At 42.2% G+C, this 26577-nt stretch overlaps 1 protein-coding gene across 1 annotated transcript in view; it reads left to right on the forward strand.

Moving 5' to 3' along the window:
- The first annotated feature begins 320 nt into the window (after nucleotides 1–320).
- The window catches only part of SLC1A7 (solute carrier family 1 member 7), a 47903-nt gene continuing 21646 nt past the window's right edge, over nucleotides 321–26577 (forward strand). The window contains exons 1-3 of the mRNA XM_066555765.1: nucleotides 321–461; nucleotides 1535–1614; nucleotides 15509–15724. Of these exons, the coding sequence (XP_066411862.1) occupies nucleotides 321–461; nucleotides 1535–1614; nucleotides 15509–15724 (437 nt within the window). The remainder of the gene's footprint in view (nucleotides 462–1534; nucleotides 1615–15508; nucleotides 15725–26577) is intronic.

Below are 26577 nucleotides of genomic sequence, written 5' to 3' on the forward strand. Positions count from 1 at the left end.
AGTGTCACTTTGTTTTGAACTGGTCTTGTTTTAGAAATACTACTGCATTCTGTTCTAATTTTCCAGAGCCCCCTAATCTTCTTCCAGGCTCTTAATGATGTAGTTGATAATAGGATTGTTGGTATTAATTTGGAACAATAATGCCAGCTGCTTGCTTGGTGGCTATTGGCAGAGGGGTGACCTTGCGGGTCAGCTAAGCAGAACTGGAAGTGCTTTGATCTGATCTATCCAGAGCCAGATCTGTGCACCCCAACAAGAGGAGCGAGTGGATTCTCTCCCCATGGGATGCTGATTCCTCTCCAAAGAGCAGGCAGGACAGCATGGCGGTGGCCCTGGATGCAATCCTCGCTCGGATCAAGGATGTTTGTAAAAGGAATGGGCTGCTCATCCTCTCCGTCTTGTCCGTCACCATCGGCTGCCTCCTGGGATTCTTCCTGAGGACCAGGCGCCTCTCCCAGCAGGTAAGAGCAGCTCCCAGCAAGTCCCTGCAGAGGAAATGCCAGGCTTACATAACAAAAGACATATGTGCCTTGGGGAACTTCAGGGTGGGCTCTGGAAGGTAAAAGTCACCTGTATGTGTTGTTAAAATTGTTTCATTTCATCTGTTCGTCAATCTATGTTGTTCTTTGGGTCTTTTCACACATTCTCAAACAATAGGTTAGCAAAGGGTTCTGGTGTCTCAGACTCCTGGGAAGCACAGCAGGAGCACAGTAGAATGTGGCAGGTATGGATAATAATCGTGGGCATTTAAGCTAGATGAAATGTAGCATTTCATATAGGCCTGCAGAAACTGGTAGTGCAATATATTGCATTTTACACTATTCTGGAACATGTACAGCTAAAGAAAACACTGGGAATATTTTTCAGTATCAGATGCATAGGGGTGCAGATGTTTATATTACACTAATGGTGTTTCATATTAATAAATTTGAGATTTCCCATCATTAGCAGAACATGTTACTGAAGTCACTTGGGGAATACTCCCCCTGCATACTTCAACTAAACCCTTTGCTGGTGCTCATTTCTGCTGTATCAGTCAGACAGACTAGACAACAACATGCTTTAATAAATGCACTGTTTGAGCACAAAATAGAAATCTCAGTTAAAAATAAGGCATTTAGTAAATGCAACTAAATTAAACCAATTCTGGCCTCAGCTACTGCAAACCACTGTCTGTCTGAACATCGTTTGTGTCCAAGCCATAGCTTCAAACACGTCTAGGAAAACAGACAAAATGCAGAATGGAGAGATTATTCAGAGCAACTGGTTAACAGTAGTCTCCAAGAGATGGCACATTTCATTTTTGTCTTCCTTTGTAAAGGAACAAACAATGCCATGTGTTTATTGAATAAGAACACATTATGTAATCTAATTAATTTTAAAATTCCCTTTTAAAGCCTGCTATCTTTGCCACTTGTCTTTGCACCGAAGGTGCAGATTCTAGCAATGTTATCTGATCCACAGCTCTAGCAGCACTTGTGAAGACAGTCAGTCTTTAGCTCAAAACAATAAGCATCTCTCCATGTATTTCCAGGAAATTAGCTACTTCCAGTTTCCTGGTGAGTTACTGATGAGGATGCTGAAAATGCTGATTCTCCCTCTGGTTGTCTCAAGGTAAGTGAAGACAATTATTATTCCAAAAACTTCTGAAGTTTTCTAATTGAGATTTGTCTCACAATGGTTTAGTTGTGACTGAATTAGGTGACGGTGCCAGAGGCATCAGAGCTGCTGCACAATTCATATTCATAGTGGAGCCATGAACATGTATTGTAGTTGATAGGATCATTTCTGCCATACATCATTTCTACCTCATATAGGTATTATTTGCTTTACAATTAATGAGATGGGGGGTTTTAAATTTGTTTACTTTTTCCCTTGTAATGGAAGACCTTTTCCTTCAAGCTACTTAGAAGTTAAGTATATGGAATAAATAATTCACTTTATCAAAAAGCCTGCCTTAAATCCAAACAATTGAAATAATACACTGTACAAAAACAGTGAAAAAGCACAGTTGATTCATAGTGTCCAGCAGTATTCTGAGGTGTGCTGTATGTGTTTATAGTATGATAAATATTGAAAAAACCCTGTGTCTCCAGTGAACTAACAATATATAGCTGGCTTTGGCTGGAAGTGAAAGTGATTTCTTCATTGTTAAAGACAGAGCCCTTAGTGGTGGCACTTTATCAGTAGCAGAATTAATGATCTCAGTGCTGGAACTGACTGGTGCATGGCAGCTGCCTTTGCATGGGAAGGTGTAACTTAGGGCAGGCTTTTCCCTAAGTTTGACTGCCTTCCCACTGACTGCAGTCCCAAAAAACCACCAGCTGGATGGCCAAAAACTCCCTCATGTGCCCAAGGCTGGGAGGTTATTAAAGAGATGGAAAGTAACAAAGCTAACTTTACCAGAGCTAAGGAAAAATTACTGCAATATTTGGTTCCAGTTCTGGAACCGAATTCATACATCAAGACCTCATCTTCCACTTGGAGAAAAAAACAAGTTTCTAGTCTTCAGATCACTGACAGTTGTTGAAAATGAACAGGATTAACAGCACTAATTTTATTTTTAAATCATCTACCCTGACATCTGCCTTCTCATGGTTTTTCACAGAACAAAGCTGAGTCATGGTGCTTTATGCATGAAACTGTTTTATAACCACAGACTCACACCTGGTCCTGGCCCATGCATCTAGAGAACACCAAGACAAAACATGTAAGAAGATTTTTATTTTTGAGAGGTGAAATGGAAGTTTTCCAAAGAAAACAAGAGTATTACATGAGGAAGTGACATAGTAAGGAGGACAGGAAAGGGTTGGAGCAGATTTACGTGTCCTTCCATAAAATGTGCAGTTCTTTAGATCCTCTGGTATATTCAGAGATGTTAGGAAGAGCAGCACAGTAGGAAAGAGCTGCTCTGGCACAGCCTGTGATGGGTCTGAGTTGCTGGAGATGTGACAGCTCTGAGCCTCACTGTCACAGCAGCTGCACTCTGTCCTCTGAGGTGGAAAGAGAGAAACTTTGCAAACCTTCAAAGAGGTTCCATTCTCCTTGCAAGTGTGAGTCCAGCTCCCTGTATAACAAACTAGCAGTGCCTGCTAGCACAAACTGAAATGGCAAGGTTTGCAGGAAAAAAACACTCCAGATATAACAACATTCTTGTACAGTTTGGGCATTTTTGGCTGGTTGTCTTTTGGGGGTTTTAATAACAAGCACAGTGTTTTCCACACATGTATTTCATAAAATCAGTAAACCAGTACTGTATTTTTATCAATCTGCATGCACATTTAAACTACATTTCTGTGTGGATTTGGAATATCTTCAGCTTGTCCTGCCAGAGTACTGGCATTTAAATGATCTTTTAAAACACTCTCTATTATTATTTACAAAAGCCAGGAGCACAGCACCATAAAAAGAACTCTAAATATTGCTCTCCTAGTTGAAATTAATGCAAGTTTTTCTTTGAACACATAAGTGAAGAAATTACTTGTAAAGAAAAGGAGAGGTGAGAAAGGAAGATTAAAAGAGAGACAGTGCAAACTATCCTATTTCCAAGTCCAGAGCTTATTTTGAAGGGTTGTACAAGAAGTAAAAAGTGGCAACTGGATTGGTCAGAAGATTGAAAATAGAATAGAAAATCTAGTTTTCCACTAGCAGAAATCCAGCCTTGAACAGAAATGGCTGAAAATTTGTATTTCACCTCTTGACCTCTTGATTGTTAGAGAGTTAAAACAGAACTTTGCAGATTGTATTCATTAGAAATGAGGAAGTTATGATACAGTCAGGTATCTCTGAATGATGTTTATTCTAAAAGTTCCTTGGATGCAGAAGAAATCTGTCAAACAACAGGAGATCATTTCTTCAAAGTACAATTTCTTGATTTCCTGAACTTTGTTGCTGCTCCTGGAACTGCTCTATCCCAGAGTTCCTGTACCTGTTTCTGATGTCTCCTGTCAGCTGTGGTCTTACTTCTTTCTTTTCCCATAGATAGAAAAATCTTGGAAAAGCAACCATCACCCACTAGCCTGTCAGTCTTAGCCCTGCACAAGCTTTTGTTTTTGTGGAGGCATGGACCTTCATTAAGGGTGGGGGTTGAAATTATTTCAGTTATCTGATTATATAAAAAAGCTTCCTAGCATCAGAACAACTCCGAAATAAGTATATATTTACTGCACCCATCCTCTGCCTGAGATTTAGCCCTGCTCATACCTGTCAGTATCCCCTGAGTGTAGAGTTTGCTTTTCTCAGCTGTGAGAACAGGTACCCACAGAACACTTCTGTTGGAAAGATAAAGAAAATTACAAATAGTTGACAGCTTGTGTCTACCCAAGGGATAATCAGTAACAGAACCTTACAAGACCAAATTTTAGAGCCTGCAGTCACTAGATGTACACTGCTTACTTTATGTGTAAACGTGGGATACTGCTGTTAGACCTGAGAATGCAAATACCAAGAGAGCTTGGAGAGAATAGCAGCCAAATCTGAATTTGTAGTTTCACATTTAGACACTGTTCAAGCTCTTACTGCAGCTCGACAGGGAGATGTCTTCAACAAGCCTGAAAGATCAGCTGCAGAAGCTCTGAAGCTCCCTGATTCTCTCTGGGACAGAGGATTCTCTTTGGGACAGAGGGACAATGCAAACAGTGTATTTTCCTCCTTTTACGCAAAACGTGTCAGCTTTCAACAGAGCTCAGGTTTTCCAGCAGGCAGGCGCACAGTGCCCTGTGCATGCCCTGAGAGTTCTGTTTATCAAACCCCTCAGGCAGACCCCGCTGCCCAGCTTTGTTCCACGCCCTTTCCTTGCCCCTCCGGCATCCCCGGCGCGGCCGGAGGCTCGGGATACCCAGCAATGCACCGGGCGGCCACCGGGCGGCTCTGCCGGGACACCGAGCGCCCGCGCATCCCGGGGACTGCCGGTACCACTGCCCGGGCTCCCGCATCCCGGGGATTGCCGGTACCACTGCCCGGGCTCCCGCATCCCGGGGACTGCCGGTGTCACTGCCGGGGCTCCCGCATCCCGGGGACTGCCGGTGTCACTGCCGGGGCTCCCGCATCCCGGGGATTGCCGGTACCACTGCCCGGGGATTGCCGGTGTCACTGCCGGGGCTCCCGCATCCCGGGGATTGCCGGTGTCACTGCCCGGGGATTGCCGGTACCACTGCCGGGGCTCCCGCATCCCGGGGATTGCCGGTGTCACTGCCCGGGCTCCCGCATCCCGGGGACTGCCGGTGTCATTGCCCGGGGATTGCCGGTGTCACTGCCCGGGCTCCCGCATCCCGGGGATTGCCGGTGTCACTGCCCGGGCTCCCGCATCCCGGGGATTGCCGGTGTCACTGCCCGGGCTCCCGCATCCCGGGGACTGCCGGTGTCATTGCCCGGGGATTGCCGGTGTCACTGCCCCGGGCTCCCGCATCCCGGGGACTGCCGGTGTCACTACCCGGGCTCCCGCATCCCGGGGATTGCCGGTGCCATTCCCTATCCAGAAAACAAGAAACCTTCCACTTTCTTTCACTGTGGTTAGTTATAAACTTCCACAGACGCACACACATATGGGATTCCTTCACCTGTTCCCAGGACAAGTTGATTGGCAGAGATACCTGCACACCACTTGAGTTTCTCAACTTCTTAAATGCTTGAAGTAATCAAATCTGATGTCAATGTTTTTGTCTTTTATATGTCTGCATGATACAAAAGACTGGGAGAGGAACAAAGACTAACTTTCCCTTTAATATCTTCTCACATTTGCTAAAGACAATGTAAACCCTCTGACCTGCCCCTGTCTGCGCAGCTCCAGCACAGGCCAGGGGTGCTGGCAGGCACTGTGCCACAACTCAGACACGGTCACCTTCCTTCAGAGCATTCCTGTGCCCACTCCCTGCCCCACATGTTACCAGCTTTGTACTGATCAGTTCCCAATGGGCCAGAAGTTGATTTTCAGTAAGCATGACTGCTTCGACTTAAGCTTTTTGTGGAGGCTGGTACTGAAACCTGATCTGTCACAACTGCAAAGTTTCGAAGAATAATATTGTATTATTTGAATAATATTGAATAATTCACCCCTGTTGAGGCATTTCTAATGCTGGTGTTTGGCACGGATTCCTCCCAGTAGGCAGGGAACTCACGCTGGCATTTTCCACAGAACGGAAATGCAGCTCTCCCGTTCTGCTCACAAGGCAGAGGTGCCTGCAGGGGAGGAGCAGATCTGGCTCCCAGCACTGCATTGCTGCCGGCAGGCAGGGCCACCGCATGTACCCGAGACAGCTGCAGAATGTGTGTGCTGCAGACCCGGAGGAAGGCTGCAGAAGAGGCAGGGCTTGCAGCCCTGGATCTTTTTCAAGTTAATTCCAGAAGCCCACACATTCTTTCTCTCCTGTATATGTGAAGTTTCACAGCCCTTTCAGGAACATGACCCACTCAGAATGAACATGTTATTTATTAGTAAGGGCTCTCACACAGTGTTTGACTGCACAAGCCTTGGTTGTTCAGAAAAGCAGGCTAAAGCCAGAGTTACACAGATTGGCACCAGCTGAACATACCGAGTTCTCTTTGTCCTATACATCTACCTATACATGTAATAGAAAGTTGCATCCTGTATTCCAGCACTTCCTTGTTTATATGATTAAGCTTTTATCTGTAAAGAGATACAGAGCCAAGTTTTCTAAGAGTTTGATTAGCAGTCAGCAGTGAGAGTAGGAAAAGAATTGTCAGGTCAGACTTAAACTGTTCAGCTGTTGTAACAGCCTGGTTATATTCCCTTTGGAAAAAACAGTTTAGTTTTCTGAGCTTAGGAAGATTATTACATTTTGTATTTATTTACCACCAACAATTTTCTAGATGTTTAAGAAATATTGAGTAGCAGAGATTTGATCCTTTCCCGTGAGCAGATCCTGTTAAAGAAATATTATTCCCTTTATAGTCAAAAGAAAAGAAATTATTTGACCTGTATTACTTAAATTACAGAGCTTGTTCCTCTGAGTATGTTGTGCCTGGTACAAACCAGTGTATGCTATTAAAATTTCATATGTATTTGAAGACCCATTTGGGTGTAGTAATAAATATTAGTTACTATTGTGGTTTTGTTGATTAATTAAATACAATATTCTAAATATAGTACTGTCTTTCTTTAAAGGGATTCCTGTCGATAATGCCATCAGTTCTGGTAATCCTTCATCCTTCTGCTCACATTCCTGAGTTGGTGATTCTTACTCATGCTCTTAAAGCCCAGTATTTAATTAGAAACTTCTCTTTTTAGTACCCTTTTCCCATATTTTTCCCCAGCTCTCTGACTGGGGAACATGCTGGCATTTGAACATCTGACCAATGACAAGTAATGCTCATTGTGTTTTAAAGGAACTCTGACATTATTTGGCTGTATGGGGCCATACCAAACTGACCACTGGCCTGGGTAGGTTGTGTTGGGCACTGTTTGTTTGCTCTCAGCTGTAGATGAAACTGGCAATAAACCTCACACTGGAGATTGTTCATCTGTTTTCCTACTCAAGATCACCATTTGTTAGGGATGAAAAGTTTGACCCAAATTCTCCAAGACCTGTACTGCAATTGGCAATGTAAACCTTTTACTGTGAATATAAACCACTGTCTGATAAAATCAGTATAATATCCATTCAGAAGGAAAACAGATGTCTCAAAGGCTATGATTTTTTTTTCTGGTTATGGTTCTATTTAAATAAAGAGGATAGCCAAAATTAATCAACTCAGTAATACTGGTTTTACATGAATGACAATTTGTGCAGTACTGTTTCTTCTAATACACCCCTGGTACTAAGAGGTATTTTCCGTGCCTTGACACATAATTTACCTGAAGACCAAAAGGAAAAGGGTGGATAACAGAAGGTTCTAGTCAGTCTGGGCTTGGTCTTTTCTGCTATGTATGTGTTAAACTATTCCCCTTAATACCAGCTGTTCTGTTCTTATCCCTGTACTGCTGCCAGACTGGGGTGTATTTATAAGACAAGTAGATGTGGCACCTGGGGACATGGTTTGAGGGACTTGGCAGTGCTGGGGGAAGGAACAGTTGGGGTTAAAGATCTTAGAGGCATTTTCCAAACTAAAAAATTCTATGGTTCTATAATCGAGTGCAACCAAATTTATGTAGTGTATTATCTAGTGAGGTGCTGAGGAGCAGCTGCAAAGTGCTGCCTCTGGGTCTCTGAAGAGCCTGCTCAGAAAAATGTTGCATGAAGTACCAAGGCAGAAGCATTTTCCATAGAATGAAATTGCTTTGGGAACACAGGGCTTGTTTTCTTCATGTTATTGGCCTGTGGACTTTTCCCTCTGCATCACCTCTGTTGGCTCTGGGGAACAGCCCTTCCCCAAGAGGGGAGGGTGAACCTTCTGTGGGGTGTGTATGGGGAAATCTGTGGGGGACCTGAACAACAACATAAAGTGCTGAGAGTGCCATTTCTGCACTGCCTGTCACATGTAACACTGTAATGTGAATAATAAAAGTGTATTTCACCCCAGCGAGAACAAGGTGTTTGTTAGCTCTTTCCTAGGATATATCATCTTAAGTCTTGATTGTGGAGAGAGTCAGTGTAGAGAAGTGAGTTTTAAGGAGATGACTAGAGGGAATAACTATATTTACTTTTAGAATTAAAAGCAAAACTACTTGGATGAAACTGAAAGATAAGGATTACCCAAGGGTAAGAAGAAGCAGTCAGAAAGCATCTCACTTGACACCATTATACTATTTTAAATTCTCCATATTGCTATTATATTACAGAATTGGTGTCAGATACCCCAAAAGTCATCATTTGAGATGGCTTCAGCTTGTAGAGGAAAGTTTTAATCCCTCCTCCATGCCTGAGACATCTTCAGAAGTTTCTCCACACTATCATCTGGAACATTTTCAATGCTATTAACTATGTTTAGAAATGTTAAGCCTAATGCTCAGATCCCATACTGTTTTCTAGTGTTTTCTTTTGTTTGTGCAACCCAGAGGTCCAGACTGTTTCAGTGAAAAATGACATGTTACAATTACACATCATAATGACAAAATTGGACCAACCCAGTAGAAATTATTTAGGGAGTGTCAGTAGGGATCTAATGACGTGCAAGAGGAATCTGTGGTGACAGAGTGAATGGGTGTGGAAAGCACTGAAATGATTACAAATGGGGTATGAACTGTTTGCGACCTGACAGAATTTTTCTGTAGTCCTCTGAGAGCTCTAAAATACTTAGTGTCTCACAAAGGAATGGGAATGACATGTGGAGCTTGAGGGGCTGGCTGGATTCCCTCTGTTTTCTTAGACAAAAAACAGTTGAATAAATCTGACATTTGTTTATAATCCAAATTTGTGTTTCAAATCCTTTTGCTTTTTGCTTAATCTAAAAATGCTTGAAAGAACCGACAGAAGAAAAAAAAATCAAGTATTAATAAGATTCTTGGCTCCTTCCACCATGTGAAGCTGCACATCCATATTTAATGGATAATTTGGGTTTGATTGCATCCTGACCTTTGAATTTAGGAAACACTTTTTTTAAAATCAGAACAGCTGAAATCAACAAGCCAACCTGAATTCTGCATGATCTACACTGCAATGCCCTTTGTCAGTCAGTGAGCAAAGGCTGCTGTTCATTCCCTCCAGAACTCACAGATGTATCACAGTAACCTCACATATGCAGGTGACAGAACAGCCACTGGACATCAGCCTTCACTGTGTGCTGTACAAAGTCCTTCCTTGTTTATATTAGTCCAGAAAAGCAGATTTCCTATTGCACAAGAAATAGAAAATAAAATGCATCATGTGAATTCCTGGCAGGATTTTTACTGTGTATGTCAATTTGTCATTAAGAGTTCCACGTGTTAGATTATAAAGGAGATATCAACATTTTGGGTAAAAAATAAAAACCTTACTATTTCATAAAGCAATAGAAACCAAATCTCAAAATTATGCATGTTATGATGCATTAGAAATGTAGACTGGTTTCTTTCCTAGCAGCCTAGCTGTAAAATTAAACATAATCACGGCAAACAGTGTATTGATCCTCTGACATGTTTTTGTTGCTTGAAGATCAAGAGCCAGATTTTCCATCATGCCTGACACCTTTGGGCTTCCCCTGTGTTTAGTAAAATAGTTATATACTGGGGCTCTGAAAAGTGAATGCACATTTCTAGCACTATTTACAGCTGATAATCCAACCCTACAGAAACTGCTGCAGTAGTCCTGTTTGTGCTACAGCTACACTTTCTGCAGTTGGGGTTTTTTTTGAGCTTAGACACAATTTCATTTATATCAAGATGTCTAAACTTTTAAAAAGCTGTTTTCTATTACTGGATTTGCACAGGAGATGAACCTTAGTAGCCCCTTCAAGAGGGTTCCAGACTTGTCAACTCCTTTGAAAATCAGGTTGTAATACTATGAAATTTTTAATAATACAAGACATTGGGGGTCATTGCACTGGCCACAGTGACTGAGACAGTCTCTTAGTTGTGCTCAGATCCCCAGAAGGCTGCAGCACACCATAGTGTGCAAAACTCCTGTGACACATCTGTGTCAGGAAGGGCAGAGCCTGGGCAGGGTGAAGCAGACAGGGCTGGGCTGTGATCTTCCCACCACTACCACTGCCCTGGCTCTACTGCAGCCATGGCAGGGTCTTGCTCTGTAGGTGGTTTTCATATTAGAAGAAAGCAAAAGGATATCCTGAAAAGAAAAAGTCATTCTGATCCCTCTTTCTCACTGCTGAATAATTTTAACTACACTAGAGACTAAGAGCAAATCAAGCGTTAAACTATAAAAAGAGCCAGAGAAAGTTTCTTATCTCTTTCTTTCACCCATGAAGAGTTGTATTTTCTCTGTTGCAAACATTCCTCTGAAAATGGTGCCTCCATGGAAGTGAAGCAGCCTTTTCTGAAAGCACAGATAGCTGGGCACAGATAAGGAAAAGTGTGATGGTTCACTGCAATACAGAGATCACTTCAGGCAGATTTTCTTTTCACTGTAAGTGGTTTGTCTTCATTTAAAAGTGCCTTAATTTCTCTGTTTCTGAGTCTATAAAATGGAGATCCTGCCCTCCTGCATTAGGGGGGGTTCCACTGGTGAAGCAATTTGGGATGATTAAATGCACATTATTATCATGTTGAGACTTGGAGGCTCTGACCTTGACAGAAAGGTGAGCGACAGCCTGCCTGCACGATCAAGCAGCATTAGTGAAGGCAGCACTTCCCTTTCATGATGCCCAACTGCAATATAATCATCTCTAATGTAGCTGCTGCAGGCACTTCCCAGCCTCACTGGCAGAACTTGCTCAGGAAGGTCTTTTCCACAGCATGCAATTACAAAATGAGAATGGGAGGGAGGGAACGGGATGAATGAAAACAAACATCATTCTAGGAACAACTGCTGGTGGTTAATACTTGACCATTACTTCTTGACAGGATTAATGTCCTTCTAATCACACTAATCCCTTCTGATAACTTTATCCATAATCCATCTATTTCAAAGCAACATCCAGATGGCTTCTGGTGGAGAGGAAGACAAAATATACATGCAGAATGGGGTCTTGACAGCAGCTTCTTGTATTTTCCCTTTTTGGGGATATAGGGTTTGATCTTGAGACAGGACAAAAAAATATGCTTTCATCAGACAGCAAAAGAAAAACCTAGAGAATTGCAGAGAAGATAGAAAGTTCTATTTTTGTTTGTAAATAAAATACCTGATGCTTATCTGTGACAGCCAGAACAAGCCTAGAGGTGCTCAAAAGGGTTTAGCTACTTGTTTGCATGGGACTAATTAGATTTCCAAGATATTGGAAAGAATTCCCTTCTTCTTTACGTCAAAAATTCTATTTTAGTCTTGGGGGTTTTACACGGATTTCCCTCAAAGCAGACATGAAACTTAGCACTTGGTTCTTTGGTTTGTACAATTATAAATACTTTAAACAATGTAGAAACTGTCTTTACCTTATTAACTAGTGATACATAATTCCTAGAATGGAAGATGCCTTCCCCTTCCCTTTAGGCTTGACAGGCTTTTTTCCATACAAGCTAAGTAATGGTGTCTGAACATTAAATTACAATTTTGTGGATTTTTTTCCCAAACTGATTAAAGGAGTGAGATGTACAGTAATTATTTAGAAAAGCTCCAGATTGTTTTTTATTGTCTTATCCTGTTTTGTCCATTTGGCAATCATTAAAACACGCTATGGAAGAAGCTACACATGAATCATACTTGTGTAAGTTACTTAACTACACAACTTCTCAAATGATTTCAACCTATGAATCAAATATCTGCCCTGTTCTTCCAAGGCCAACCAGATCCTGAGGTTTGACAAGAATTGAAGGTACACTTTTCCATTCCAGTGTGTTTCATGAGTCTAGCAGTGGAAGCCATGAGAATAGCTCTGTTCTGGCTTGGAAGAATCTTGAGAAACTCTTCAGAAATTTTTATGTAGACAAGAGTGTCTGATAAAAATTAGACTTTGAGGGAGGACCTGAGCATGATACAGTGATCTTAGTTTAAATTAGCTGGAAGCTTATTGTTCCCTAGGAAGTAAGAAAAGTACTTGCTCTTGTCATCCTGTGGCTACATTGTGTGAATGTTAGAACTCTAGAGGCCAACAGCAATAAATGTGATGTGACTGTGTATTACTTGCTTTGTACAATAACTGTGATAACCTCTATGTCTCTTAATCTTTGTGTCATTGTCCTCTTCCTTCTGATATCAAACACATGAAGTCAAACAAAAAATAGTGAATGAGTGATTACTGTCTTATTCTAGTTCCAGGCACTTCTTTCTGAAATGACTCTGAGCTATTGCCTAAAATGACCACTGTTACTCCCCAGCCTCTGGAGAACTGGTTCCACTGGTCCCTTCCTGAGCACTGCAGGCCATGGAGAACACAGGGTTTTGTCAGGGCCCAGACCTCTGTTCATGCTTCTGTCACATCCCAGTTACCCCACTGCACCTCCATAGTTAATTACTTTTGATGACTTTCTCATCACAGCATGAACTGAGCATGACTTTATCTGGTGACAGGATAATCTCATTACAGATGATGATCTTGTTAATGAATATCCCCAAGACAGAGCAATCTCATTATTAGCCCCCTCAGGATTTGCCACCTAGGAGCCAAGGTAAGATCAGATTCCAGCTGAACATCCTCCCAAATCCTAAGGCCCTGCATCTTGAGGCTGAGCTAACAACCCTAAACTCACCTGAACCACTGGGCATATTTAATTAGGATTTTTGTCCTAAGTACTTCTGGAAATGCTTCTCAGGTGAGCAATCGAGACAGAGTTCATCTCTTTGTTGTTCTGTAGAACCAACACAGCCCAGAGGCATCAAGGACAACAGGAACAGTGGTGGCTTCCTCACAGTGACAGTGGCTCCCCACAGTGACAGTGGCTCCCCACAGTGACAGTGGCTCCAGGGCAGCACTGGGGAGGGAAGGAGAGTGAATTCTCTGTCCCCTTGGCAGTGCCCTCTCCCAGGAACTGCTCTGCCTGCGAGTTACAACTCTGCTGCTCAACACTCAGCCCTTCACACCTCTGATGTCACCTGCATAATGTATCTATGAAGAACCCTGAAAATTGTTACCATGAAAAACATCCAACTGGTTAAAAATCAGCCTGATTCTCATTTTTCTTTTTTTTTTTTTTCCCTGGGAATGTGGAGGTGGAACAGTGCTGTACTCTAGGTATCTACTCTGTGCAGCAATGAGCTGTCAAACTCGCTCAATGGCCTGTGGAACCTCAGCCTGAGAGAAGAGTTCAGTCCTAAAAATCGAGTAACAACACAGGGGGTTTTTAACAGAAAACTGTCACATTAATTTGAGATAAATATATTTTGCTGAATTGTTTTATTAAAAAAATGTTTTAGAATATTCACTCTTCTGAAGGACTCATCCAAAGGAAATGTCAAGGAACAAAGTAACATTCCTACTACTGTATTTTCAATATGCAGTGCTGTGTTTGTACACAGTGCTTTGCAGACACATAGAAAGGTGGACTTTTTATCAAATCAAATGATAAATAAAAGCAAAGAACAATGATTACAAGAGTGAGAGTTGCTGAGATGCTCCTTTTCTAAATTATCCCAACTCCAGTGCACCCTTGCTCCTATAGTGTTAACAAAAGCCATGCTAGATGAGAGATTGGCAATGCAGAAAAGCAATACATTTTCTTAATTAATCTAGTGGATAGCTGGAACCTGAACACTAAATCCACCCATTTGATTTCATTAAATCTACTATAAAGGTTAAGCTGCACTTTAGCACTGGCTCTAGACAACCTCTCTCAGCAGTGTGAGGCCAAGGAGATCTCATTCAAGGAGGTGCAGCTTAGTAAATATTTATGAGAACAGGCCTGGTAAACAGGTCTGTTTTGATGAGAAAGCTGGACACACCAAATGATAAATGTAGTATTTTATTTCACCTGTACTTTTCCTGAGATGTATGCTTTGGAGAGTTCACAGAGAATTATCCAAAGGAAAATCTCAATTTAAAGCCCCAAACCACACTGCTGTCAGTGGAAAATCCAACCCCAGACTCAGATCACTTGGAAACTGCACCAGGGTCTATGTCAGAGCAGCCTAAAGAAACCTCAGGGGCCAAAGAGAGCCCTGTCTCACCTGCCTGTACAAGAGGGTCAGTGGGAGCTGAATCTCATGGTGGGGAATCTCATTGCATGGCTTGGCACAGGCAGAGTGGACGAGCAAGAGGGACAATGGTGATGCTCTGGCAGTGCTGGGCAGGGAGCTGAAGAGGAAAGATCCTGATGGGTCCCTTCCAACTCAGCATGTTCTGTGACTGTAGGACTCTGTTATTCTCTGATTCCATGGAAAGGCTGAAGTGATCACAGCATGTTCTTTGCTCCCAACTGGGCAGCCACACTTCCCATGGAGGTGTTTCCCCTGGATCCCATCCACTGTCCCCATTTAGACTGAATTACAGACTGCTCCCAATGTGCTCCCTGGCAAAGCAAAAATATATCGAATTTACTTAGAAAGAAAAAAAGTTATTCTTTTTGCTAAAGAATGGACTATATGACAAAATTGCCCATTAGTGTTTTTCATTTCAAATCTGTGTCCCCACTTCACACAGGAAGGGTTGAGTGGGTTTGATTAGACTTTCTTCAAAGGTCCATTCAAACCTGAAATATTCTGTAAAATTCTGTGTAGAGTATGACACACAGAGTTTTAACAACTATTGCCATGGCTCCTGTGAACTGAGCCATCCCATGCGTAACTTGTGTAAAACTGTCCCTGGAATTTCAGGGTAGAGTGAGTAGGATTCAGTCCCCACATGTGCAGCCTGAGCTTGCAAGTTCCTTCCAGTAACCAGGATGTGAGGTGGCACTTGGAAAACATCCTTTCAGACACAGAGAGCACAGCTGTGGTGTTACTGGCAAGCTTACTGAGACACTGACACACAAATCAGCTGTCAGAGAAGCAGGCAGGATGGAACAATTCAGAAATTAAGCTTTCAGCTGCATTAATGCAATGCAAAATAACGTTGATTTCAATACCATTTGTGCTGTGTTTTCTTCCCACAGCTTGATGTCTGGGCTGGCAGCCCTGGATGCCAAGACTTCCAGTCGCTTGGGAATCATAACTGTCACTTACTACCTGTGGACAACCTTTGTGGCTGTGGTTGTGGGAATAATTATGGTGTCCATTATCCACCCTGGTGGAGCAGCCCAGAAGGAGAGCACTGAGGAGGGTGGAAAGCCCATCATGAGCTCTGCAGATGCACTGCTGGACTTAATCCGGTAACGACATCCATTCTTTCTGCTTTCTGAAGGCAGCATTTGGTACAGAGCTGCAGGAGAAACTGGGGCCTGAGCCTCAGTTCTGAATCTAAGGATAAATATTTTGTTGAGACTGAGAAAAAAGTAAGTTACAGAAGATAATTTTCGAGTTATCAGAGGTTTATACTGGCTGTTTCTTGTAAAATTTAAATGAATGGCCACCAACCAACAACAATGGAGCAGGTCCTTTATACCCCACAGGACTCCATATAGCCTGTGCACCTCACCATCAAATCCATTATTTGGGTCAAGGGCCTATTAAAATTTAATGTTCATTTAAATAAGAATCGATAGTTGCAACAGGCAAAACCTTAAATAAAGGGGTGAAACGCACATTTTTCAGAAAATAATTCTTAAAAGCGCAGTTACAGCTGTTCATGCCAATTTGCAGATAAAGGACAGAATTAGAAAGATCACTGTTGGGTATTTTTTATTCTGCTTTGGGGCTTTTCCTTATTCATTTTATTTTGTTTGGCAAAAGACACACTTGTCCTTTTAGAGCAGCATTAGGGCACTGCTGGAATTTGATGGCCTTGCCTGAAATCCCTTTTTGTCCCAGTATTTCAGGTGCTGGTGGGATTAGTTTGTTGACTGAACATATTCTGTGCCTCAGATTTATTTTGCTCGTGCAGAAAGTTTTGCCTTTGTTTGGTAGCTCCTCAAGTTGCTGATCTCATACTACATCAGTCAAGGGCTTTCAGACCCTCTGTGTATCTAGCACAGAGAATTCTCTTTGGAGTTCAACTTACTGAAATTAAAAATGGTTCACAGTTTGCCTTTCAAAAAACCCAAATTCCTGACCCTGACAGCACACAAAGTACTTTAATTAAGACTTATTTGGACTTCAAATCAGAAGGAACTGGGAAGAGAAGCTTACAAAAGACTCCTCTTTTCTCCTCCAAGTTGCATTTACCCAGGCCACCTGTATTTTATCAATGTCTTTGTGAGAATGGGCCAAATTATTTTAGTCATGGAGCAGCAGCAGAGAACAACCTCTTCTGTAGCTTCCCACAAAACCATCATCTTCATCTGCACTGGGTACCCATCTGTATCTCTCCAGTGACTTTGCCATGAGGGATGGATGCGCAGTGGAATTCCATCTGTTTGTGACATGGGATTGAGTCACATTATTCTGTTTCTGCTGCACAAAGGACTGTAATTCCTACACCAAGAGGTGTGAATCCCTCACTATGACAGAGTAGCATAAGAAATAAAAGAGAGTCTAAGAAAAACGTGACCTTAATGACTGTCTTCATAGTGGCCGTGTCAGGGGACCATTCCTAGTGTGCTGAGCTGGTTCTCAGGCCTCAGTCGGAGACACTGAAAGGCACAGTGGGACACAGGGTGCAAATGGACCTCGCAGCTCTGCCTGGGGAGGTTTCCCTTACCACAGGTCCTCATTCCCTTTCTCACAGCAGCCCAGTTGCCTTTAGAGGCTCAGAGTAAGCTTGTCATGGAGATGAGTTAGATGGAAAGTAATCTGGGTTTTCAAAATCAAAATTTACTATACTTTTGTGTTTTCAAGAAAAGACCAAGACCTGAGTTACAAACTCATCTCTTCACCTCTGCCTGGCCACTCCCTGCACACCAGGGGTGTTATGGTGAGGTTTGGGAACACTTTATTCCTCTGAGGCTCGCTGCAGGTCAAAAACATTTGCAAGTATCTTCTAGGATTTCACTTTTCTACAAACATTTACCCAAGCAAATCATAATAGCATGTGTGCACATTTCAGGTATTCAAGTTTCCAAGCAGCTACGTGCTTCTAGTCTGCAAAACCTTAAATTCTTCACTGGTTTGGGCAGGTGTCAACAATGACAAGGTCAACAAGCCCCTCTCATTACCAAAGGTTAAAAGAGAGAATCCAGCTCAGTCTTTTTTGCTGTGCTCAGCATCAGCCACAGCTGTAATCTTTCTATCCTGAGAGCACCAATGGATGGTTTTTATTCCTCTGCTACAGAAATAACCACACTTCCTAAGTAAATAAATAAATAATAACAACAGAACTGTGGGGAATGGGCTTTCAGCCTAGGCAAACACTATGGGTGAAATTCTGGCCCTGCTGCAGTCAGTTGCAAGACTCAAATATCTGTGTGGAAGTCTGGATTAAATGTAATGATGTATCTGCTGGTTTGAGCTAGAAAAGCTGATCCTTTAGCTCAATGATAAATCACTTCCATTCACAGCTGGAAACCATCTTTTTCAGCCCAGATTGGCTTATCTTCTCAATTCATTAATTTCCTCTCCATTTATCAATTGCATATGTGCCCAGAAGTTTACACAGGAAACATCTGGTATTCTGCAAATGAAGAATGCTAAATGTTCAAGTGAAGAGATGATATATGTGACATTATTGTGGGGTTAATTTTAAAAGCATGAATCTTGGCATGGGGATACTTGTATTCACCCTCATTGATTTCAGATTTGAAGCCACTTTGAAATGATATAAAACATTATTATTTCTTTTGATGTTATATATGACATTGTCTAGAGCTTTTGACAGGAAAGATGTTGCTAGAAATTGAATGTCTTGAATTTTTTTGTGAGATTTTTGCTTTTAGTAGTGGTTTTAATTAGAAATTAAAGAACACACTGAATCAGCAAAAAATGAAACAAAAAACTAGTGCAGACCCTTGTGGCTATCCTTAACACTTGCAACACTAATCAATAACCACATCATCATCATCATCATCATCATCATCATCATCATCATCATCATCATTATTATTATTATTATTATTATTATTATTATTATTATTATTATTATTATTATTATTATTATTATTATTTTGAATTATTTTGGAGATGGTGTTTCCCCTGTATATTTGTCCATTATGTAGGGGGAAAAAAAAAACCAAACCTCCAAACAACAATGATTTGGAGAGGAGATAATAATTCTGAATAGTTCTGAAATTGCTCTTAACCTCACATCAGCCAGGAAATACACAATCTCATCAATATCCTGAATTTCATGCCTCAAAAATTGCATCCACAGTTCAAACATTTTTTTTGCCACTTTAAACAGCTGTACTTGAAAGATTTCCTTTCTAAAGAGAGCCCCAGGAGATTGGGGACCAGAATGTTCTGCTGCCTGTGGAAGATGCCCATGTCCCCAGGTGGTTCCTGTGCAGGAACCTCCCTCTCTCTATTGGCTCTGGACTAAGGAGGCAGCTGTGACTCTGAAGCTGTGCAGGAGATGCTGCTCTCAAGGTGCTTCTCTCTTTAGCCACCACTTTATTGGTCCATTGAGACAGATATACAAATCTGCCCTAATTTTATTCAAGTTTCTGCTGCAAGCACTGCAAGGCCTATGAAAGTACATTTTCTTCCATTTAAAGCTCTATATAATTCTCAGGCTAAGGATCATGTTGTCTTTAAGCACCTGGTGCTTTATGAGTTTTTATAGATTTATTCTCATGATGTGCAATTCCTCTGTGAAGCAGGCAAGGACCATTTTCCTTCCTTACAGCTAGAGAACCAAAACACATGGAAAAGAAAGTACTTCACTGAGGATTGTTCAGAAAATTCTGTTGGCCAGAAGGAATATTCCCAGCTCATACAAGAGCTGGTAGGGTTCTTGTAGGATTGTGGCTTTTGAGCATCTCAATAGCAGTGAATCAACAAACATCTCTGCCTTCTTCTTCCTGTGGCAATTACTGAAATTAACTTTATACTTTGTCTGCAAAAATTACAGTGACATTTTAGTAGCCCTTTATGAGTTAAGAAAATAAGAAAGGCAATATACAATCTTTTTAAAGTGATTCAGCTTTTGTGTATTTTATTCAAAAGGACAAAAGGGAACATACTTGCAGGAATAGTGTTCCATTTAAAATATTAGGTTTACTTTTGTAGCATAATGACCTGACTAGGAGAAGAGAAATGCCTATAATTTGAGGACAAACATTTGCAAAACTCATTCTGTGAGCCAGAAGGACACTGTTGACATTAGCAGTTAATATTTCCACAACATCTGTTACCTTTGATTTAGAAGGGGAGATTCTGCTGCAACTGAAATCGTGCCACCTTCATTTCCCACCAAGGGAAATAAAATCTGGCTTATGAAATAAAACAAACAAGCAAAGTCCCAGCCAAACTGGGTTCCCCCTCCTGTTTCATATCAGGCTGACTGCAGATTTGGGCACCAGCAGGTGCAGGGTTCATGCACATCGTTGGTTTTTCTCAAGTCCAACAAGACAGAGTGGCATTGTAAACTTATTCAGCTCAAAAGCCCCAAATAAACCAATTCCGTGAAGGCAGACAGGATCAAATCACATCTTGACCCACAAAAAATAAATTTGTACATTTCTGAAGTTCACTGGAGGGAGAAATCAGACCATTTTACCACTGAAAATTCAGGATTGCATCCAATTTAATAGCAGGTACCCAGAAAATCAATTTGGCTTAACCAAGAGAGGCTTTATTTTTATACCAGTAAGAGTTAGAAGAGGATATAAACACTGTAGAGGATTTATGTTTTCATGGGAATCATGAGCACTCTTTAAAATCACTTCCCTTTTTTCAAGCTAAGGGCTATATTCTGTATTATTGAAATAGTGTTTCTTGAAAATAGGGCAGGAAAAACTCAGGTTCTATTGTAGTGTGGAAAAAGTCCAGGCTGTGCAGAATCAGGAATCACACCTTTAGAAGTTTACAGCTGAAGACTGAATTGTATGTAGACACAGTAATATATTTCAGAGTGCATTAAATGATCCAGCTTTAAACTATGAAAGAACTTTTGAAAATAAGTATGCTGTACATGAAGGTATCTTTTGCCAAAAGCTACTGTGTACTATGATAGAAATATTTATCTGTCTCCTATGGCAAAGCACCACTTTTTCCTCTTTTCAGAATGCCAGGTTGTTTTCATCTCACAAAACCAGCCTTATGCCAGAAATGTTCTGCCCTGGGACCAGGCCTTTGCTTCTGGTTAACTTCTAAGAGTTTGATCTCCACAGGAGCCCCAACCTTAAATATTTACAAAGAACTCTCAACCCTCTGACTGTGTGGTCTCTACTTGGCACAACATGAATCCAACATGGAATGAAGATAATTCCATGATGAAAACCACCCTGAGGAGATGGACTATGAAGCAAATTCTTCTCTCTGGTCAGGAGGCTTTAGTCACAGAGGGTGAGGTGCACAGGGAACAGGAATTAAAAGTGCACTAGGAAAGCTTTGACCTTGCAGGGGAATTTGTTGTCCATCCTCCTGACAATTGGTCTGGACCTCTTCCAGTGCCAACACACACTTTTCATGGAATAACTTGCCTTGCTGGAACCACAGTGGAAATACATTGGGCCTGTTGTGTTCCCTTTGATACAATTCAGCCTTTTTGAGATGCCTAAAGCTGTGATGTACTTGTGCTTCCACTTTCAGAGAGGCACAGCCCTGCTGGGGCTTTGTCAGGACCTTTTCTTTCAGAGGAAGCAGGGTAAGAAAGTTCAGATCCCTTCCTGGAACTGAAATGCCATGCAGCCCTCAGGACAGATAAAAAGTCCACATTTGACAAAATGATTCCACAATATGAGTTCTGCTCTGATCTTTGAAAAAAAAAAAACAACAAAGCAAGACAAAGTAACTTAAACCCAATTAGTGATTTTTGCATTCTGTAAGTACTTTTTATCCCAATAATGAGGATTTTAGTGCCTCATTAATTCTGCCAAAGCAGCTTCTTTGGTCCTTTTAGCAGGAGGTAGTATGACTGATATGGAGAAATTAGATGAGGCACCAGAGATGACTACTGATGTACAAGATGGTTTCTCACATGGCCTCTGCTATAGGTTGGGTTTTTTGTATTTCTGGATTAAATTTTGCCCTTGCTTTCAGCAGTGCAAACCCCTCTGGAGCCCCTGACACCTGCAGGAAGGTATCAGATGTGTGAGGAAGGACAGGACTTGTGGCTCATGTGTAACAGTAGTGAGGAGTCCACACAGCTGATGACGAATTCATGCAGAGGACATAAAAAGCAAACAAATTCTTGAGATTAAGGTAATGTCACTGAGAATGACCTCAGCCTATAGTAAATAGGAGCTACAGTGATGTTTGCTCTTGGAAAAACGTAGAAACTTCACAGTTCTCATGTCAAGCCATTCAGGCTTCAGTTTTGCTCTCTGCACCCTTGCTGTATATAGTGACAGGGTAAGGTTTCAAACACATCAATATTAGAATACTGTCAAATTTCCAGCCTTAAAACAATGTTCTTGCAGGCTCAGCTGCACTTGCTCAAATTTGAGAGCAGAGCATCCAAAGCTGCTTTCTGCCTAGTGCAAATATAGGCCAATAAATATTATGAGGACACACATGCAGCAAAACCCCAGTCTGGTGGCTTTAATTCCACAGCGTGGGAGACTGCAGCCAGACTGTCTGGTGTGGCAGGGATTAGGGGCTGATAACATCCAAGTCTGAGAGCAAAACCAGATTGGGGCTGCAGAGCACAGAGTGCCAGAGGGAAGGGGTGCTCTGAGTCAAGGAAACATCTGCCATACCTGTGGCAGTCCTGTGCTACAGCCACTGGCCTCATTTCTGACTGAAAGGATCTGCAAAAGCTGAATGCTCTGAGTTAATGACGCCGTGGTCAGGACCCAGAGCGAGTATTTCAGATATTCAGTGGCATTACTGGAACCAGAAACTGGCCTGTGTTATTTCTAGCAGGAGTTACCCAGGAGGTGTGAAGGAGCTGTCCCCGTAGCTGCAGGCTCATGTTCTCTGGACAGTTCAGTTAACAGAGTCACAGTGACACAGTTTAACTGTGCTGCTCCTTGTGCCACTGCTGTGGTTCTGAGCCAACCACCCCCTAAAGAGACAAGAGAGCTCCCACATCCTGGGGGCAGTGCTGAAGAATGGCTTCCTGACACTATTCAGGTTCCCAAAGCAGCTGAAATTAGGGGAGCAAAATCAATCAACTCTACATTCACAGTCAGTTACTGGGAGACAATGGAGAAGGGAAGAGAACCTTCCACTTTTGGCAAGATGCTAAATCATCCTGTGCCAAATGGGACCCTCAGAGCTGCTGCTCAGACCAGGTGCTGCCTGCACTTGATACAAGTCTTTAGGATTTCCTCAAAATCCACGACTGGATACCAAAGTGCATGTACATACACATTCCTAATTCATCTGAATCCTCTCATCCCATGCAGAATTAGGGAAGGGCTCCAAAATTTGCCTGTAGATCGCAGCAGCCTGTGCAGCACAGCAGGCTGCAGGCAGAGATGGTGATTAGTGGGTCACTTGTGCGTGTGTGCTGCTGTCACAGCAAATGCAGGCCAGGCCTGCTGTGCCAGCTGGGCTCAGCAGCTCAGCTCTGCAGAAGGTTCACTGAGCTGATATTGGAGTTTCATGCACATTCACCCTTTTAGCCTCAGCTGAATACTCCTGCTCTATCTGGCAGAGTTCCTGAGGCAGAAGATGCTCTGGGAAATGTTATTCCTCAGGGCAGGCAGTATTTAGCTGTTAATTTTTTATGTAACCAGAAAGCCTATGTCTTCAGTTTCTGTTTTACAACAATATCCTTGTCTCAGACCTAAATTTATCTATGGTTTAAACCAGACTCAGTCACTGTTGTGCAGTAGGTTTAATTCCCTACTCTTATGTGAAATTATTTCTGCTAGGAATGCTGAGCTGAGCCACTGAGGTTAGACAATGTTGCTTGTGCTAGAGAAATGAATCCCAGATCACTATTATTTTGTGACCTGTGTCTTGTAAGCAATCTGCAAGCAATGATGCAACTTCAGAAGTATTTTATCTGCTTGGCTTTCTTAACTGAACAAACACAAGAGTATTTATAGGTGTTGACAGCAACGATGAGCTCAGTTTGAATCACTCCTTCCCTAGTGCTGGCAGTGTCTTTAATTCAGGGTACATCAGTGAAAAACACAGTGCCTGAGTAGAGACACAGCCTGACTTTATGATCTGGGGGCCTGATCCACGTGGTTACATCTGGATCTCATCCAGAGCTGCACAGAGATCTGCAGGTGCCAATCTGGTGTCAGGCTGGGTGCTTGAACAGAGTGGGCAGAGCTGGACAGGCTACAACACTCTGCCATTCCCTGTGCTGTATGCTGGGTCAATGCCCCTGTGTGGATTCTGAGCCAGCCTGAAGCTCCCACTCTGCAGCATCCCCCAGGACTCAGGTCGGGTGGGCAGGATCCCACAGGGGGGCTGTCCCAAGGACCTTGTGAGGATCCAGCCAGCCTCCCCATCCCAGTTCCACACCAAAATGTCAAATCCTCCCTATCACTCTCCCTTCAGTCTCCTGTTCTGAGCCATTCCCAGGTGATCCTTGCTAAACATCCAGCTCATGGCTGGCAGTATCAATGTGCAGCAAAACACACCCCTCAAGCAAGAAGTGTTTCTGAAGAGGCCTGACAGAACCAAGAAACCCTCCCAGTTACCTTCCATCTCTAGGTGGCACTTCAATTCCTTCTTCTCATATTAAAGTTCTCATTCACCAATTGCTCTCTTAAATGTTTTTGATTAACAAAACTTAATTTTGGCTAATACTGGATTTTCTCAATCCAAGTAAACCAGCTTAAAATAAAAATAAGCCGAGGCCCTGGCAAACACATTCAGGTCATCCTTTCACCAGATAAATTGTGTAACTTTGGTAAGGCCAGTCTCAAAGACTGGATCACAGTGCATAATTTATTAAAAAATATTGGGAGAATTCCAGCATCTAGTATTAAGTGGGTAGTTGTAATTCCTGCAGGATAAAGAATGATAAAGAAACAAAATGCTTTAATCCTCTACAAATTTGTCTAACATTTAATCTAGCTACTAACCATATGATATTTCCTTTCTCAAGCAGTCTTAATTGTTCTTAATTCTACTAATTAGGACTATGAGGGAGCAAGTGGAAATCATCAGCAATTCAATTGATGTTTCTGTGCAAAGCCACAGCTCGTACGTGAGGTACATATTCAGAGCTGTGCTGGAATCTCTGTGTGCATCTCTGCTTTCAGAATATTTCAGATTCACACAGCAGGGCAGAGCACAACCAACACCCTGAGCACCCCTGTAGCACATTTCAGCCCAGCAAAACAAAGACCAGTTAATATTAATGAAGCCTTTAACAGTCTGGAAGCAGAATTCCCTTATGAGGCACAATGAAGCAGTAACCACCTTTGCCCTCCTGCGCTCCCCCTCCTGAACATCCTCTCCATCTTGCCAGGCCCAGCTCCATCCAGCTGTTCCCCAGTCAAGCCCCAGGGCTCAGGCAGAAGGTTGTGCCTGCACCTGACAGGGAAAGGATGCACAGCTGCCTCCTGTCTGTGTCTTGCTTTGGCTGCGAAGCATTTGACATTTGAACCAGACAATCAGCAGCTCCATGGACAGTCTGCAGAGACAATCCAATGCCTTTATGAGACTCATCTGCTCTCAAGCAGCAGGCCAACAAGTTCCTCTCATGTTCAGTCTTCTGTTTCAATCATTAGGCAGTACTACTATCACCTAATTAAAATTTTTCTCCCACAGTTCTCCCTAAAAATGATAATCAATTACCTCTTTGTAGCAATTGCTCTCACTGATTGATGCTACTGATGCAGAATCTACCTCATACTTTTAAGTGTGACCATAATATCATGTTATGATTACTTAAAATAAAAAAAAAAAAAAGTGTTTTCTAAGCCAGTGCTGCACACTGACTCCATTAGCAACAAGTATGTGCTGCTGCTGCTGCTGCTGCAGAGAGGAAAGCAGCTCTGGAAAATGTCCCTGGTTCAGCATGCATTCAACTGTCTATGCACACAGCAATTCTCTTTGAAACTGAGAACAGGCTTTTCACATATATTTAAGGGTTAACCTGACTTGGGGTTTAAGCAGGACTTTGAATTAAAAGTCATTTTGCTGGAGAACTCAGGAGTTTCTCCTTGCATAAATACAGGTATATGAAAGAAGATAATTGGGTCATAGACTGTCACTGTCGTCTGCCCCAAGGTTCAGAAGCTTAGGGTTGGAAATAAATTAGTCCTGAAAATGATCCTATTAGAATATCACACAAATCTTGGTTTCCAAATGCTGCATGGAAATGTATGACTTTTTAGCTATTTTTTCCCAATTATACTATGATTCCTCTTTGGAGCCTGCAGAGGGTGTGCTCTCCATTTCAAATAAGGATTGAATGTCTTTGCAGCTCAAACTGAAATTATAAATTAGCTCCATATATAATTGTGTGAAATGTTACAGAGTGAGATATACAGAAAGTCAAAAAAGGTGACAAAAAGAGTCCCTTTTGGAATTAAAAATCTATTGGTCTCCCTGCATGCTCAGTGTTGTGTCATTGCCTTCCTCAGTAGCTCAGCTGTGAGCAAAGATGAAGCTGCTGACCTCATTCAGGTTCTTATTCTGAAGCCTCAGAACTGTATCTAAATAAAATTTAGCAGCGTACAGCTCTAATCTCAACTCTTTTAATCAGGAATGAGATCCTCTTTTTGAAAAGCAAACTGTTCTTGACCAAACCACTGCAAAGTCTACATCACTTGCAATTTTAGTGATGAAAATATATTGGGGTACTAGAGTTTATCAATTAGCACAGGAGTACTTAGAAGTGCCACAGTAGATTACAGCACCCAGGGGTCTCAGGAATACATCCCTGACTGTCCTGAACAGCTCATTATCTAAGCAGGGAAGGCAAAACATGGAATAAAAGAATATTCATCCCCCCAGTCAGCAGATGGAGAAGGGAATCATAGCAATTCTGTCACCCCAGTTACATGGAGACTGTGGCAAAGCCAGAATCTGCAGCCAGAGCTCCTGGGTCTCCTCCCATTTGTTTGGAAGCAAGTCCCAAAACCTCAGTTCTGAGGAGCTGTCTCTCTGTTGG

Source organism: Molothrus aeneus, chromosome 9, assembly GCF_037042795.1.
Source record: "Molothrus aeneus isolate 106 chromosome 9, BPBGC_Maene_1.0, whole genome shotgun sequence".
NCBI classification, from domain to species: Eukaryota; Metazoa; Chordata; class Aves; order Passeriformes; family Icteridae; genus Molothrus; species Molothrus aeneus.